Here is a 16,051-nt window from a genome sequence, read left to right as displayed (position 1 = left end):
GGGGGGGGGGGCTGCCTTCGGCAACCCCATTTCGGGCTTACACATGGTAAAGGGACTAGCTACGCGCCTGTGAGTTCACAGGAAACGGCAGATTCCAGTTATGGAGGTTTTAGAAAAAGGGCGGCAGACAAAACAAGCATAACTTTCTATGATTTCTTCAATCCATGGAATGTCGTCGTGTTATTTTTGAAGGGGAATGATGATTGGTGTAAGGAACTGCTTTCTGTTGTCTTATCTCCAATGTCCAAAGTGTAACAACAAGTGCTATCAACCGAAATTTTCCAATAATGTATAGAGAATAATACACGCCTTTTTCCACATCACACCCAGTATCAACCCGAGACTGCAATATCAGGCCAAGGGCTGATATCGGTCGAGGGTCGATACTGGGTGTGATAAGGAAAAAGGCGTGTATTATTCTGTTTATTACATACTTACTAATAAAAACTACTATCTTATGATTTATTTTCATTTTTGAAAAATTGAAAAAAGATATTTTTTTCCAAAAGGAGTGTGATATGAGTTTTGCGGGCTGATACGGGTTTTGGGGTGTGATACGGCGGGGGCTGATATGGGTTAGAGCAATTGTGTCGTATCGCATATACAAAAAAAACTGTATTTATTAGTAAGTATGTATTAAAAGATTGTATGACATTTAATTGTTAAAAAAAAGACAAAACAGCCACGGATTCTCCAACAGGAAATTTTCTTCTATATAAGAGTTGAGAGAGATTTTGGAATGTATCCGAAACTTCCTTGACGGTCACGCGATCTTAATTACAATCGCACCACCGTTGACTTGGCTTCGTTTATGTCTCCATCTATATGAAAGAAATGAAATAACAATGAATAGTATACATATAGATGAATCGTTGTTTGGAAAAACTTGCAAATGTAACGACTGTGGGTAGAGCATGAATGAAATAAACTGGTCCTGTATCCGGTGTCCGATAGGGACGCCGAAATCCTTGAAACCATCGTTATCAGACACATAGAAATTGATCACCATACATATGGATGCAGGTACGGCCATTTGAACAGTTTTGACTATAATTACTTTGATGCACTAAATCTAATTCTTTTTATTTCATAATTGAATGTCGACACTGGTGACCACACCATTGTAGGAGCGTGCAAATAAGCCAAAGATCATTTCCGCAAAATAAAGAGGACATCAGTATCATATTTCAAAATCAATTCAACTTTCGGTCGATCTGTACTGTACGAGTTACATGACGCGAGGGGATTCTCATGTCTCTGCCGAACTGGAAACATGGTTTGTCTGTGGACCAATTTTCTAGTCTCGATTCGGTGCTCGTGAAATGATTGGTGTGTATGTTGTGTCGACAGCAAGAGTGCGAAGTCCAACAATGCTATGTGTATATCATGTGTGTATTACTGGAATATTATACTGACAATAAAATTGAGACGAAGTATCACAATGCACCGAGAGTTTAGTTTTTGTTGTTGTTAAAATGTGGTTCAAGGGAAGTAACTCCTACTGTAAATTTGAGTATTACTACTGTTAAAATTCCTGCATACCAACACGTTTTATAACATAACAGACACTTGTTTAATGTGTTTGGGTTTTTTTAATCTATACGATCTACACAAAAAAAACATCATCAGCTAACGCCTGCTGTATGATTTTTAATCAGGATGCAAATTAATGAATATAAAGCAAGCAAGTTCGAAATTTCCAAAAGGGATATGAAATTTAAAATTATATACTGACGGGAAAACTAACACTTGTTGTGGTAAATTTCGATAAGGTCGTCGAAGTATTTCATCAGAGTTAACTTAAACAGTTAACAGTCCCTTTATGACTAATTTCAGAAAGAGAAAAATGATTTTATAACACAAGTGTTGGTGCAAGGAATGACGTCACAATAGAGCCACCCATCCACTATATAGTGACTATTAAATACCGCATGTATCCTCCGCGGTCCGATATCACTGCCCGTACCCTCTTGACCAAATAACTCATCAGCCTGATTAATATTTAAACTGTGATGCTTTCCATTCCTCCAGAAGTACCTGCGGGAGCTTGGCGACGTTGTTTGAGGCTTTTTAAAATCCGTCTGTCCTGTTCGTCCCACAAATGTTCAATGGGGACAAATCTGGACTGCATGGTTGCCATTTAAGTTTTAGTATATATCGCAAAGTGTGGTCTGGCATTGTCCTGATAGAAGGATTTAAAGACGTTAGGCTGGAGGACCCGATCCCGGTTTCTCACGGCTGTGAGAATGCTCTCGGTGACAGTTAAGTTTTTTTTAACTCCATTAGAATTACTTCCCTAAGCTATAACAGGCCCTCCTCCAAATCTGTCATTTCCATTAAGCATGCACTAGCATTTCGTTCACCGCAACGTAGGTAGCCATCGGACCAGAAAAGCGTTCAACGAGAATCGCCAGTACACAAGACATGCATCCAGACAGCCGAGCAATGTAGATTTTGAGCATGCACACGGAAACATTGCAGACGCCATCGTCTTTGATTAAGTTGCGACCTAACGTAAAGACTCCGTGGCTTTAAAGTGACATCGCCCAACCGATTTCTGGCTGTTCCTCTGGTCATACGACGTCCATTATCACCAATGATATTGCTCGACGTTTCTGTCACCGTTAGAAAACGGTTTCCGGATGTTAGACAGACGTATTGCTCTGTCGCGACATCGCGACGTCACACGCGTGGACGTCCACTTCCGATAGGGTCTGTTAATCGCCCAGTGTGCCTCAGGCGACAAACTAAACGGGCAATAGTTGATGCATGAACACCGAACTGCGGGGCGACGCGACGTTGTGACTGACCTGCGCTGGAACAGGACAGCCCTTAGGGTCAGCTCCTGTCCAGGAAGGTGATGATCAGAGCAATAGCTTTCCTTTCTCAGCTTCAGATATTCTGGTGTAAATTTACTGGTTGTGGTCTCATTTGTTGAGCAGTGTATCTATTCTGTAATAATTAGAAGTTCGCTTTAGAATGGTTATCAAGTTTATCACAGGTGGATATGGCCTATAAACGTTTGATTTTTTTGACAATTTGTTAAAACTGTACGTCAAGGTTGTGTATTTGGCCTTCACGTGTATTTGGCCTTCACACGGATTTGAGTCAGCACCCCTATGACAGAACGTACCAGAAGCAATCATACGTGTACTACCAAATTTCACAGAACTCAAAAATAGGGCCAAAACCAAAGATGAGTTACTTTATAGCACTTCGAATTATGACCATATTATTTCAATTTTTGCTTTAGATTAAAGCTCTTTTAAGTGTTATCTTTCTTCTTCTTCTTCTTCTTCTTCTTCTTCTTCTTCTTCTTCTTCTTCTTCTTCTTCTTCTTTTCTTCTTCTTCAGTCTAAGGGACAGACTCAAAGGTTTGATTGCAATTGTCCCTGGGAGGTGGCATAGATTAAACAAACTAGATTTTTTGTTATCTTTTATTTAAGATAAAACAAGCACAGATTTAGTGTAGGTTGTAGCTAGCAAAGGCAGACCTGAAAGAGTTCAGGTTTGGATCATGTGCTAGCGATGCTGGTAAAGAGTTCCAATCGATGATAGTTCTTGGAAAGAAAGAACATTTATATATATTTTTGTTGGAAGAAATATAGTTAAGTTTGTGTGCACCTCTTGTTCTCCTATCACCTGATGTTATGTATGATGTTGGATCTATAGCCACATGATTATGTATGATCTTATAAAGCATAATTAGTCTGGCTTTAGTTCTTCGATTGGCCAAGGGGTTCCCAGTTTAGTGATGTTATCATGTTGGTGACACAGCCAGTCTCTCTAGATCTATCCTCTGGATGCTCTCGATTGCCAGGACCTGGTCTGATGTATAAGGTTCCCAGCATGTAGCTGCATATTCTAGTGATGGTCTTACTAGTGTTGTATATGTTACTGATTTTACTTTTCTAGTGCAAGATGACAGGTTGCGCCTTAAGAAACCTAGTGTTTAGTTAGCCTTGTTGGTGATGGACTGTATATGAGTGTTCCAATTTAGTTCTGAGTTGACCCCTAGATATTTTCCATAATCAAAATTTTCTAGAGTTTGACCATGTAACGAACATTGATATTTGATAGGGTTTTTCTTTCTAGAGATATTTATGATGGAACACTTTTTGGCGTTAAAATTCATCTGCCATTTCCCCTCCCAAGTTTCAAGAGATTTTAAATCATGATCCGGAATCTTTGAAAAGATAAGTGTTGTTTCAGGAATTTAAGCACAGAGATTCTTCCACCCTTCAACCTTCGATAACAGTTTTTCATTTCGCCTTCACTTTGCCTTGTAAGAATTTGGCTACCTGAGCATAATTTTCACTGTGTCTTCTAAGAGTTACTTCCCTTGCATCACTGTCTACCCGCAACTTCCCGAAACATCTACAGCTTTTGTCTGGCTTATCAGGTAAAAAATTTGGGGTAAAATACTATATGAAAAGCCAAGTATGTTTAAACTAATAGCGCCCCTCATAAACCACGAACGAAACATATTAAACTGCTTATGCGAGAAATAACTGATGTCTCCACCTTATCTAAATCACCTAAAAAGGACATATATAGTTATTTCGAACAAATTTTGCGGTGACTTGGTGGTCGGGTGGCGCAGTGGATTCAGGTTCTTTATGACCTTAAGTCTTTCGATACGTCGGTTTCAAAGTGAAATATACACAGATTTTATAACATTTACATACAATACAATACAAATAGTACGGAGTTTATCCAATTAAGTTAATTGGTTTCTTCTCACATTTGCCGTTTTTATACATTTTGCCAAATTGACTAGTTCTTTGTGTTATTTAATTCTTTAGTTTTAAACATGCTTGGCTTTTTTTTAGTAATTTTGCAAATAATTAACACAAATCAGAAAAAAAAGTATATTTCAACCTAAAAATTAATGAAACTCATCTTCAACATCATTTAAATTACTAACAGTACATACTCAAAGATTAAGTTCAAGATTTTGAAATCTACCTTTTTCTTTATTTAAAATATGAGCAGATCACCTCGGGTAACTTATTACGAACTAATTTTTCTTTTAATACTTCAAGGGTCTTGCTGAGGTCGAAGTCATATTGTGAATGATAGAAATACTGATTTGTGTATCCTGAGTTAGATGTGTAAATTAGCTGTGATTAATGACAAGTAACACGTGTTACTATAGGAGTTTATCTCGTGACAAGTGGGCAGGAGTTCATAAAAAAAATATGTTACTTAACGAATACATAATCGAAAATAAGGATATTTGTTTCACCTGTTTTGATCAGATTGTTTAATTCTATATTACAGGTAGGATATTCTCCAGAGTCCTGGGCGCAGGGTGTTACTATACCTCTACATAAAAAGGGGATAAGAGCAATGTTAATAATTACACGGAAATAACATTATTAATTAGTCATCTAGCCAGAGACGTATATATTACATATACGTCTCTGATCTAGCTAAATTATTTAATTTCTTGTTCGATAAAAGATTATTAAAATTTAGTACAAGGGAGGATATTGTTACTGATGTGCAATTATGTTTTAAACCTGAGCTTGGTACTCGGGATGCAATTTTTACATTAAATAATTAAATTACTAATACAACAGAACAAGACAAAAGGCTTCATTGTGTATTTATAGATTATAGCAAGGCTTTAGATAGTGTAACACGCGATAAGCTTTGGTATAAACTCTGGTAATGTAGTTAGATCCATTTATGATAATGTACGCTCTAACGTAAAGCTCTTTATTTGCTGAAGTTTTACAACTTATGGCAATTACATATAAGACAAAGACATTCACAAGGACACACTCACACTGACTCGCATACAGCATCATCCTCATCATCATCCTCATCATCATCCTCATCTTCCTCATCCTCATCATCATATCAGCAACAGCAGCAGCAATCATTCGTCATTCATCATACTCACATTCATACACACGTTAACGTAAAGTTTGATCTACCTGTCGGATTACTAAAAGGGGAATCGTTATCACGCATGCTTTGTCATTACTGTTAATATTATGGAGAGTGTGTGTATAAACTCCAATTTCACGGCTTTGAATTACAATTAATTAATCATGTATGTCGATGACGCAGTTTTATTTTCGGAAAATGTAAACAATCTTCAGTAAATGCTTGATTGTCTGCAATGTTGCACCGAAAAAATGGAATCGATTGTTGCTTTTAAAACGGTACATGAAAGCTTGGTATTAACTGACAAGTCAGTTGAGATAGTGGACACATTTTATTATCTAGGAGTAGTTTTTTCTATAACGGAAAATTTACCGCAGCACAAAATACATTGACATTTCAAAGTAGGACAGGTTTTTGCTTTTTGAAAAGAAGAATGAAAGATTATACTTTGAAATAGGAGGTATTCTTTATATATACAGCGCAAAATAGCTATTATAAAATTTTGAATGCAAGTAATTGTGAACTAAAATCATGTTATGATGCACTACTTGAGCTTAATGTCAAAAAGCCAAATTGTAAACTGAACTGGGTTTATCATGTTATACATGGTTTATATAGAACGGGTTTGTTCAGAATGAGAAACAGTTTGTGGAAATGTATACTCGACGTCCGCATGACATCTTTATTCAAGAAACGTCTTCTAAATGTTATGTTTATAGACACTAGACCTTGTCAAAACTTGTCATATTCAACTTCATCTAGTAAAGCCTTTAACTTCTCTAAACAAAATAATGGTGAGCCTTTAACTTCTCTAACCAAAATAATGTTGAGCCTTTAACTTCTCTAACCAAATTAATGTTGATCCTTTAACTTCTCTAACCAAATTAATGTTGATCCTTTAACTTCTCTAACCAAATTAATGTTGATCCTTTAACTTCTCTAACCAAATTAATGTTGATCCTTTAACTTCTCTAACCAAAATTATGTTGAGCCTTTAACTTCTCTAACCAAATTAATGTTGATCCTTTAACTTATCTAACCAAAATAATGTTGATCCTTTAACTTATCTAACCAAAATAATGTTGATCCTTTAACTTCTCTAACCAAATTAATGTTGATCCTTTAACTTCTCTAACCAAATTAATGTTGATCCTTTAACTTCTCTAACCAAATTAATGTTGATCCTTTAACTTCTCTAACCAAAATAATGTTGAGCCTCTAACTTCTCTAACCAAAATAATGTTGAGTCTTTAACTTCTCTAACCAAAATAATGTTGATCCTTTAACTTCTCTAACCAAAATAATGTTGAGCCTCTAACTTCTCTAACCAAAATTATGTTGAGCCTTTAACTTCTCCAACCAAAATAATGTTGAGCCTCTAACTTCTCTACACAAAATAATGTTGAGTCAATATCGCATGCAGGCGCATTCCCTTAATATCGAATCTGGACGTTATAATGTGGTTCCGAGAGGTCGAATATATTCAGCTTGCGACAAAAATTATATTGAAGATCAGATACATTTTATTCTTATTTGTCCTACTGATACTCCAGGGGTTACACTCACTTTTGCTCTCTGCAAGCGAAAATGAGCGTAACCCCTGGAGTATCGAGGATGGTTTATTCTGGACTAAGAAACATACATAATGTACATTAAGCAATCTTACTACCGACATCTCAGTGTGTACAAGTTAATCGAATTGTTGTCATGTAAAAATGTTAAAACCTTAAGTCGATTTGGTAAATACTCGTGTAGTGATATTGCTGAAGCATGAATACTGTATTGTCCTCTTACATCTTGAACATTGTAATTTGTTTCTTGTATTAATTAACCTGTATGCTGCATTGCATTCGAAAATAAAATCTTGAAATTTGAAACCGAATTTTTGTGATTTCCTTCAAATATTTTCTTGTTAATATCTTTCTTAAATAACATAATAAATCAGACTGGTTATGAAGATTTGTATAGAAATATCCCTTTGAAGATGTTCTTACGTTTTCTTTGCATTCTTGTCTATATATATATATCAATCTTGTCTATATATTCACTTGTTTCTGTTTCTTATGCCAATTCTTTATAAATCATGTTTTTATGTTTAACGCACATTCATTCTTATTCTCAAATTTATCTTTAAATACAATTATTAGTTCTCTATCATTTAATCCAATATTTAGCCATTCTTAATTTCTTATCAAAGGCAAGTACTACGTTAACCATAATTTTACAAGTATTTTAGGACCCAGCAGTCGTTTACAAACAAAGTGGTGTTTTTTCAATATTTGGGGCTTTATGGAAACCCTTTATTTCAGAGCAGTAAATTATAATGCCATTTACATGTATGTATCAAAGATTGATCATTGGGTTTTCTACATACATTCATAACTGAAAACAAAGCCTTTCTACCCTGATCTGCATTTATTTGATCCATTGTAATTTAGTAAGATTCTGAAGTTATTTAATCAGGTATGACTTGTTGTAATTACTGGATAAAATATTGTTTAAACAAAATTGTCGATTTCTAATGATATATTATTGAAACGTCCAAACTCATTTCATATATAGTTAACTGATAAAGTCGAGATTTTCAACAAAAAACAAAAAATCATCGGACTTTCAGGGGGGGGGGGGGGGGGGGNGGGGGGAATAAAGATATTTTACATACCTTAATATTTTTAAATTTACATTTTGACTAGAAACATAGAGAAAGAAATGTTGAAATATAACTTGTGTGCTAGTAGTTACGGGTGAGGAATATTTTCAAACGAACTCAATTTAATTGGGTTGTTTGTGATTTACAAGGATGACTTTTGTTGAGGTGAATACGTGGTTTTATGAACCTGAGAAAGCGATATTAACCGAAACAAATGTTGAGGTCAGCATCACTTTTTAGGTACATATAACACATAATCCCCGAAATAATTTTTTTTTTTTTTAAATTAGACATGAAATAGGTATGTAACAGCGCGTAGGCAAATTGTCAAGAGAAAGGTACTGAATTTAGTAGAGAACAGGATCATATTGGGGGATAGGTTTTCAGTTTTGTTGTGTAACACTTGATGATTTAGGTTCAACAAGACCGTGGACCCTAAACGATGTTTACATTTAGTCACCCAATATTTCAATCCTTTGATTTGTCACATTAATAAGATGATTTAGGTTCAAGAAGACCGTGGACCCTCAAAGATGTTTACATTTAGTCACCCAATATTTCAACCCTTTGATTTGTCACAATAAATAGATGATTTAGGTTCAACAAGACCGTGGACCCTAAAAGATGTTAACATTTAGTCACCCAATATTTCAACCCTTTGATTTGTCACATTAAATAGATGATTTAGGTTCAACAAGACCGTGGACCCTAAAAGCTGTTTACATTTAGTCACCCAATATTTCAATCCTTTGATTTGTCACATTAAATACCTCAATTAAGCATCGGATTTCAAATTTAATTTTATGCTATGTAAATATATATTGAACTTGTTCTTAGTTTTTAAAAAGATATCGCTATAGCGACGTTAACTTCGACAACAATGAGTTATTAATTACGGCTGACGTCTTCTTAATCAGGTAAATATTGTTGTATCGTGCATATTTCTCACGGTTTCTGGTAAGGTATCAATTCAGTATTACAGATAAATAAGATGACCTTTTAAACTATCTTATGAACCTCGGTTAACATTATTCGATAGATCTAAAAATATATATATAAATCCCTTCTAAACGTCTTTAAAACTGGTATGGATTGTGTAGGGGAGGGTGCAGTGTGTATACTATATCAAAAATTACACACGTCCGTGACATAATCATTGTCTAAACACGTGCCACGGGTAATGTTATATGTTGGGACAGCACTAATCTCCGAATAAACGATACTCGAAGTAGTACACACCCCATCAATCAGACTGCTACAATGGTGATTCCCCAGGTAGATGTTTGTGATGATTGAGTAAATGTAGGTCTTACCTGTCTACCTTTGCAGGTATCCAGGTGAGCTTTTATTGCAATTTGTGTACAATACCTGTATCGTGTCACAGACACGCGCCCCAGGTAAGCTGTCCACCTGCCCTGTAGTTAGGATTCGATACAGGTGCGACATCCGTGTGACGTTTACATAATAATTAACGGTAGCTACCTGCCCATCGCCACGTGCTGCATAGTAGGTGATCTAATTGTCTGGCCCGTGGGTGGTGGGGCGAGTATCACTACCCGTCACGTGACATCCACCCATATATTCGACCGTGTCCTCGGTAAAACACATACTTCGGTTTTGACTATCTGTTAGATATCTACGCTTCCCACACACAAACTAAGATACACCATGCATCCTGAGATCGAGAGAGTGTCCACCCCTATGGTAGCTAGAAAGCGACAGGTAATTTCTAAAACTTCATTTTCAAATTAAATAACTTCGACACATAAGTTTATTAATTTTAAATATATGAACATTCAAAAGAAAAACGAAGTATCTTCTAATTTTGATTATCCTACAGATCCTTAAACGAAAAATCATATACACAAGAATCAAATCTGATACATAAGAATTAAATTTAATTCCATTTAACATTTTATTTATCTTTTTGTCCGTTATTATTTTTGACTTAAACGTTATGTTTCTTAGTGCCATTCAGTTTATTTGTAATGTCATTATTATAAAATTAAAACTACGCACCATACTTCGAAATTGGTTTCATGGAGAACCTCGTTTCCCGTATTTTTCACTCTTTGTAATTCATCAAGTTCGCAAATATTTTTGAATTATATAGCAATAATTTACTTATATCTACATATCAACTGTTTTCTTGGACAGTCTAAAAAGCCATTAAACTGATTTTAATCCTCTTTTCAATTTTAGTCCAACAAACCATTGACGGAGAGAAAACGTCGTGAGAAAATTAACAACTTCCTGAGCCAACTCAAGTCCCTCATCCTTCAGAAAACTGACCGACAGGTAAGCTGTAGAACACTTTAAGATTGTTATAAATTTTGATGTATATATGTTCATCAAACCACCCAAAATATCTAAGCAGAAATAGTCTCGCGGTAATATACTCACAAAACTCACAGCATTAGGATGGAAACCTTTACAATTCGTACAATTGTTTAAAACAAGAATATTTCGTTGAAAACGAAAGGGAGCAGTTTTCAAAATAAAAAACATTAGGACGATCATTCAAAAGGAGAATAAAATACTTTTTTTTTGCGTAATTGAATTAATTTTTACATTGGAACTTTTCCATTCAAACAATAAGTGCAGAAAAAAATGGCTGCTTTACCAACCTTATTGGTTTAAACCATTTATGTTTTTCGAATGCCATAGTCTGTCCAATATATATAAAATAAAAATAAAATCGCAATTTGACAAATGTTTTCAAATTAATAACAGTCTTATTTCTTTTATCAAATAATAACGAGTTTGGACAATCTTAAAATTAAAATGAAATACATCTGTCTCATCCCGCCGCCTCGACCTCTCAGTCCCTCTCATTCTCTCCTCTTGTACATACTATGCATTTTCCAATCACGATATAGCGTGATGTATGTTCGCAAAACCGAGAACGTTGTTTTAAATACACTTTCACTGATAAGAAATTATTTAAATATATATATCCAACGGATTTAAAAAATTAGATCACAAATGAAATATATTTTCACTAAATATTGAAATGATATGAAAAGACAAATACTAAATGTAATTTGTCAACACTGTAGTGAACCTGTAGTGTTTTTTGTCAGTACAATACGCGTGTAAAGGCCATTGTTACTTGCAATTATAACATTTTAATATAAATAAACCACGATGTCTTCTGGTAATGCAGACCGGTGTGCGTATTTTTTTTATTCAGTTAACTCCTTTATCTTCTATCCTTTGGAATATCACACATAGAAATAATAGGGCACTATTCCAAACATCACTGTTTCATTTAGTTATTTACGAAAACTGCTGAGATCTTCTCTGCTTCGACATTTTTTAACAGTTTTAAATTATACTTCGCTATTCTGTTACACTTTTTAAACTTCGTTATCCTTTTTCACTTTTTAAACTTCGTCATTTTATATAAAAAAAAATATTTTGTGTAAATTGATTTATTATTTTTAAATAGCTACCAATTAATATAATCATTCTTACAAAACGACACATTTAAACACACGTGGATCTATAAGGTTTGTAACAAAAAATGGTGGTTTCCGTCCCATCTGTCAAATAAATTGATAATGTAATCGCAGATTCAGTTTTGACCACAGGGACCTGAGATTTTGTTTCTTTTGTGCACTGAGTATTATTATTGTAACAAATTCTCAGACCCTGTGGTTATGACATGATAATTTACAACGCTGTTTTCATCAATAATCCCCGTTACGAGCGCTTTAATCCAATTTGTATGACACGTGGCGACACCAGAGTCCCCTTACAATCCGTAACTTACCTGTCCAGGTAGACAGACAAGCTAATTACCACACCTAATTGGTAGCCCACTTACCTGTAATACCTTGCAGCCGGGCTGCTAGGTGTGAATGTCAACCTCGGGACTGAAAACAGAACGCGCGGGAATTTTGCAATTACAACTATTCTTTAGACGCGATACTTGTATTTTGTCGATCTGTCAAAATCACTGTTTACAAGACAAATTTGCACACAGCTTCAGGCCTACCAATTTGTTATAAAGCCGATAACGGTATCAATTACGATGTGAAATTAATTTGATACGTTGTAGCCAATTCATGTGAATTCCCGCTGTGACAATTTCTATTTTGTATCGTGTCATACAGGAAATATTAATCACACTATTAAAGGATACCAGATGAGATTTAGTTAATAAAACAATTTTAATACTTGTAATTACACAAAGAACGCATCAGGGCCCTGCAACTAACCGAGAAGTTGACAAATAAAAAGCCGTTCGTTACAGGGTATATCAATGAACATACAAGTTGTTTTGGTTCCGATTTGAAAGCAAATTGTTTGCAGTTTCGATTAAAATATTCATGACAAACAACGTTAAGATATATTGCTGAACTGCGTGCATACATTTAAGTAATTGAGTGTTTTGTATATAATTGAATGTCATTTAAATATTCATAATAAATCAAGGGGACCGAGCACGGCTCCTTCCACAAGACTGGACAAATACTTGTATCATGTAACTCAAATTTCATAGATCAGGGTTTGATATTAAATAGGATATAAAATGTTAGTTTTGAAATCCCATTGTTGTAATATGATACCTACACCAGGTTTTGGCCAGGTTTGAATAATGTATTGTTTAATTTTATAGATTATTGTTGAGATATATAATTGCATGCATTGTTTGTTTAAGCTTTATTATTTTTTTCCAAAATATTGTGCAAAGACATTACAAATCATACCCCTAGTTGTGTGATTAAAGTGTCATACACCCTTGATTATCATTTAAGGCTATGTGGTACCTTCCTGTAAAAAATATATACCTTTGAAAAGATTTCCACACTTTGAAAACATGTAAATATCTTCCATTTATTTGAAAAAGGTGACAAACTTGTTAGCTCAACAAGAATGTTGAAACACAGTCATTCCGAGTTATCGGATGATTTCTAAAGGGAGATAACTGTAACACAATGTATTAATCTTTATAAATATCACAACATTAAAAGTGTTATTTTGTTTAAGTTAGCCATCCTTACCATAGGTATGATTTTATTTCATAGATGTGTCCTACCAAAAAGATTTAAACAAAACAGATGTTAACACAAAATTGAGGTAAAGACTGTTGGCCACTTTTTATAACAACTTCATGTCATGCCTGTTTTTGATATTTTGACTGTTGGTAACATGTTTGTCTTTGATTTGTAGGAGAATGAGCACTGTCGGCTTGAGAAGGCGGACATCCTGGAGATGACAGTACAGTACCTACAGAATGGCACCAGCTCAGGTAGGGTTAAAAGAGGTTATAGGGTCAGCAAAGGTTATAGGGTCAACAAAGGTTATAGGGTCAGCAAAAGTTATAGAGTCAACAAAGGATATAGGGTCAGCAAAGGTTATAGGGTCAACAAAGGTTATAGGGTTAACACAAGTCTTCATAGTTCATAGGACATAACAGAGGTCATCAAAAAGGTCACAGGGGTCAACAATGTCAAAGATTGTCAACACAATCGGTAGGGTCATGTTATAAGACTAGAAAAGTTTTATGAGTGAATAAGGTGGTCATTCAAAGTCAACAGGGCCCAACAAAGTCAAATATTTCAATTCCTGTATAGATTCTTTTCAAAAGTTGTTTGATTAATTTTATTCATCTTAATTTCCCTCTTTTTGAAAATATAAAGACCTAATAGGCTATATGAAGCCAAAAAATTTGGATTTGGTCTCAAGTATTTCTATGTTTAATTAAAGTCAATTTGTAACCTGTGTTTTTTTCTGTGTTGTAGTGCATTCCAAGACAACAGATTACACTTCAGGATTTATTCGGTGTCAGGAAGAGGTGTTCCGACTTCTCAACCAGGATGTTTCTGTTAGCAACGACGTCAAGATGAGATTGTTCTGTCATCTGTCCGGACAGCAGACAGGGACGTCTCATCAGACCCAGGCCTACAGTGTCGACCAGTCCCCTGCCGGTCTCGCCAACAACTACACCTGTCCTGTTGTATCCGGCCACACCACACCCAGTCATTCCATGTATGCCAGTGACCTTCACAGGCCTGTCCAAGTTCAGCAATGGTCACCTGACCCAATGGCCGGAGCAGCTATGTCCAGTCCTTCACTTGACCAGTCTTTGATGGACACTTCATCGTCCCTCCCTCTGTGCACTCCGAATGGATTCAACATGTCCAACATGGAATGGTTCCGAGGATATTCAGAATGGTGTCACTCCAGTCCTGATGTGAGTTCCGTTAGTCCTGATGTGAGTTCCGCCGGAATGTCCGAGATTTCCAGGGTAGCCTCTCACGACAGCGCGTCCACGATCAGTGACAGCTCCAGTTCCTCCGTGTGGAGACCGTGGTGATCATCGCTATGGTTACCAAAGACTTCATTAAAGTGATAATTTCCATGAACTCCAGATAGTGTTACCATGGTTACCATATTTGTATGACTAAACATTATATTGTTAGATTCATTGTGCTTTGTTAAGTTGGTGCCTAACTTTTGGAAGTGGATTATCTCCCTTAGACTGTGCTTCTGTGTCTCTTCATACAAATGGATATTTACATCCATGAAGGTTCAAGTTCTTCAAAACAAACATTCCAGATAAAAACAAAATAGTTTACAGCTTTCCTGTGTATTGTCAACACTGACGAATATAGAATTGCTTACTGAAAAGATATGGTTGTATGATAAATCTCTTTACATAATTTACACTTTAACCATTTTTTTCATTTGAATCACGTTTTTCATTTGAATCACGTTTTGAATAGCTATTCAAAGATGCATGTATGTATATTGTATTTATATGTTTCATCATGTTGATAATTGTGAAGCAGTTCAGACATTCGTTTTATGTTTAAAATATTGATTCAAATTTGACCCTTATGCATCATGCTAGTCAATCATGCTGTGATTTAAAATGAAAAGACTTTTTGAAGACACATGATTTTCAAATTCAACCTAGATCACTGAAATTCCATCAAGAAGTAAAACTGAAACATTTTATTATAATGTAATTAATTTAAACATTAGATAATTTATTTTTCCTTGTTATAAGTTTTGTACATATTTATAAAATGATTCAATGGTTTTCTGTGCATTGACAAATGCACATGTAATGTGCTTTTTAGAACTTCCAAGTCATGGTGAATGATTCATGATATTGAGAGCACTTATGATAAGTTATTTATGTGCATTTTGGCTCTAGAGTTAATGTTCAGACAAAAGTGGTTTTCTATTGCTAGTCATTGGTCAATACTACCGTGGTAGTCCTATAATCAATTGCAATATTTTTTTTGTTTTTAATTTAATGCGGAGAAATTTCACTGTGTTGTAAAATTAAAAAACCCGACCTATAGTTCATGATAGCCTTCCTGACCTATGCTGTATCTGACACATTTTTCCATATTTTTATGTTAAATTAAAAATGATATATTCATATTATTGAAAACTACATCAAAATAATATTGTTAGACTAAAATATTTATAGTATATTTTTATTGAAAACTACATCAAAACAAAGTCAATGTGTATAGATAT

At 35.0% G+C, this 16,051-nt stretch overlaps 1 protein-coding gene across 1 annotated transcript; it reads left to right on the top strand.

The window, feature by feature from the left end:
* The first annotated feature begins 10,172 nt into the window (after positions 1-10,172).
* Positions 10,173-15,987, top strand: LOC110451640 (transcription factor HES-2-like). Its single transcript, XM_021499760.1, has 4 exons — positions 10,173-10,270; positions 10,751-10,846; positions 13,727-13,805; positions 14,299-15,987. Exons 1-4 carry the CDS (start codon positions 10,217-10,219, stop codon positions 14,871-14,873), a joined length of 804 nt encoding a protein of 267 aa, XP_021355435.1. The 5' UTR covers positions 10,173-10,216; the 3' UTR covers positions 14,874-15,987.
* Positions 15,988-16,051: the final 64 nt, after the last annotated feature.

This window comes from Mizuhopecten yessoensis, unplaced genomic scaffold (genome assembly GCF_002113885.1).
Source record: "Mizuhopecten yessoensis strain PY_sf001 unplaced genomic scaffold, ASM211388v2 scaffold6135_2, whole genome shotgun sequence".
NCBI classification, from domain to species: Eukaryota; Metazoa; Mollusca; class Bivalvia; order Pectinida; family Pectinidae; genus Mizuhopecten; species Mizuhopecten yessoensis.
The sequence above is the reverse complement of the archived record's forward strand: the minus strand, read 5'-3'. Positions and strand labels throughout refer to the sequence as shown.

Excerpts from the sequence above, each read along its gene's own strand:
- LOC110451640 (XM_021499760.1), top strand. The coding sequence starts at position 10,217 with ATGCATCCTGAGATCGAGAGAGTGTCCACCCCTATGGTAGCTAGAAAG. Across the intron at positions 10,847-13,726 it reads TTCAGAAAACTGACCGACAG|GAGAATGAGCACTGTCGGCT; the intron begins GTAAGCTGTAGA and ends TTTGATTTGTAG. Across the intron at positions 13,806-14,298 it reads ACAGAATGGCACCAGCTCAG|TGCATTCCAAGACAACAGAT; the intron begins GTAGGGTTAAAA and ends TCTGTGTTGTAG.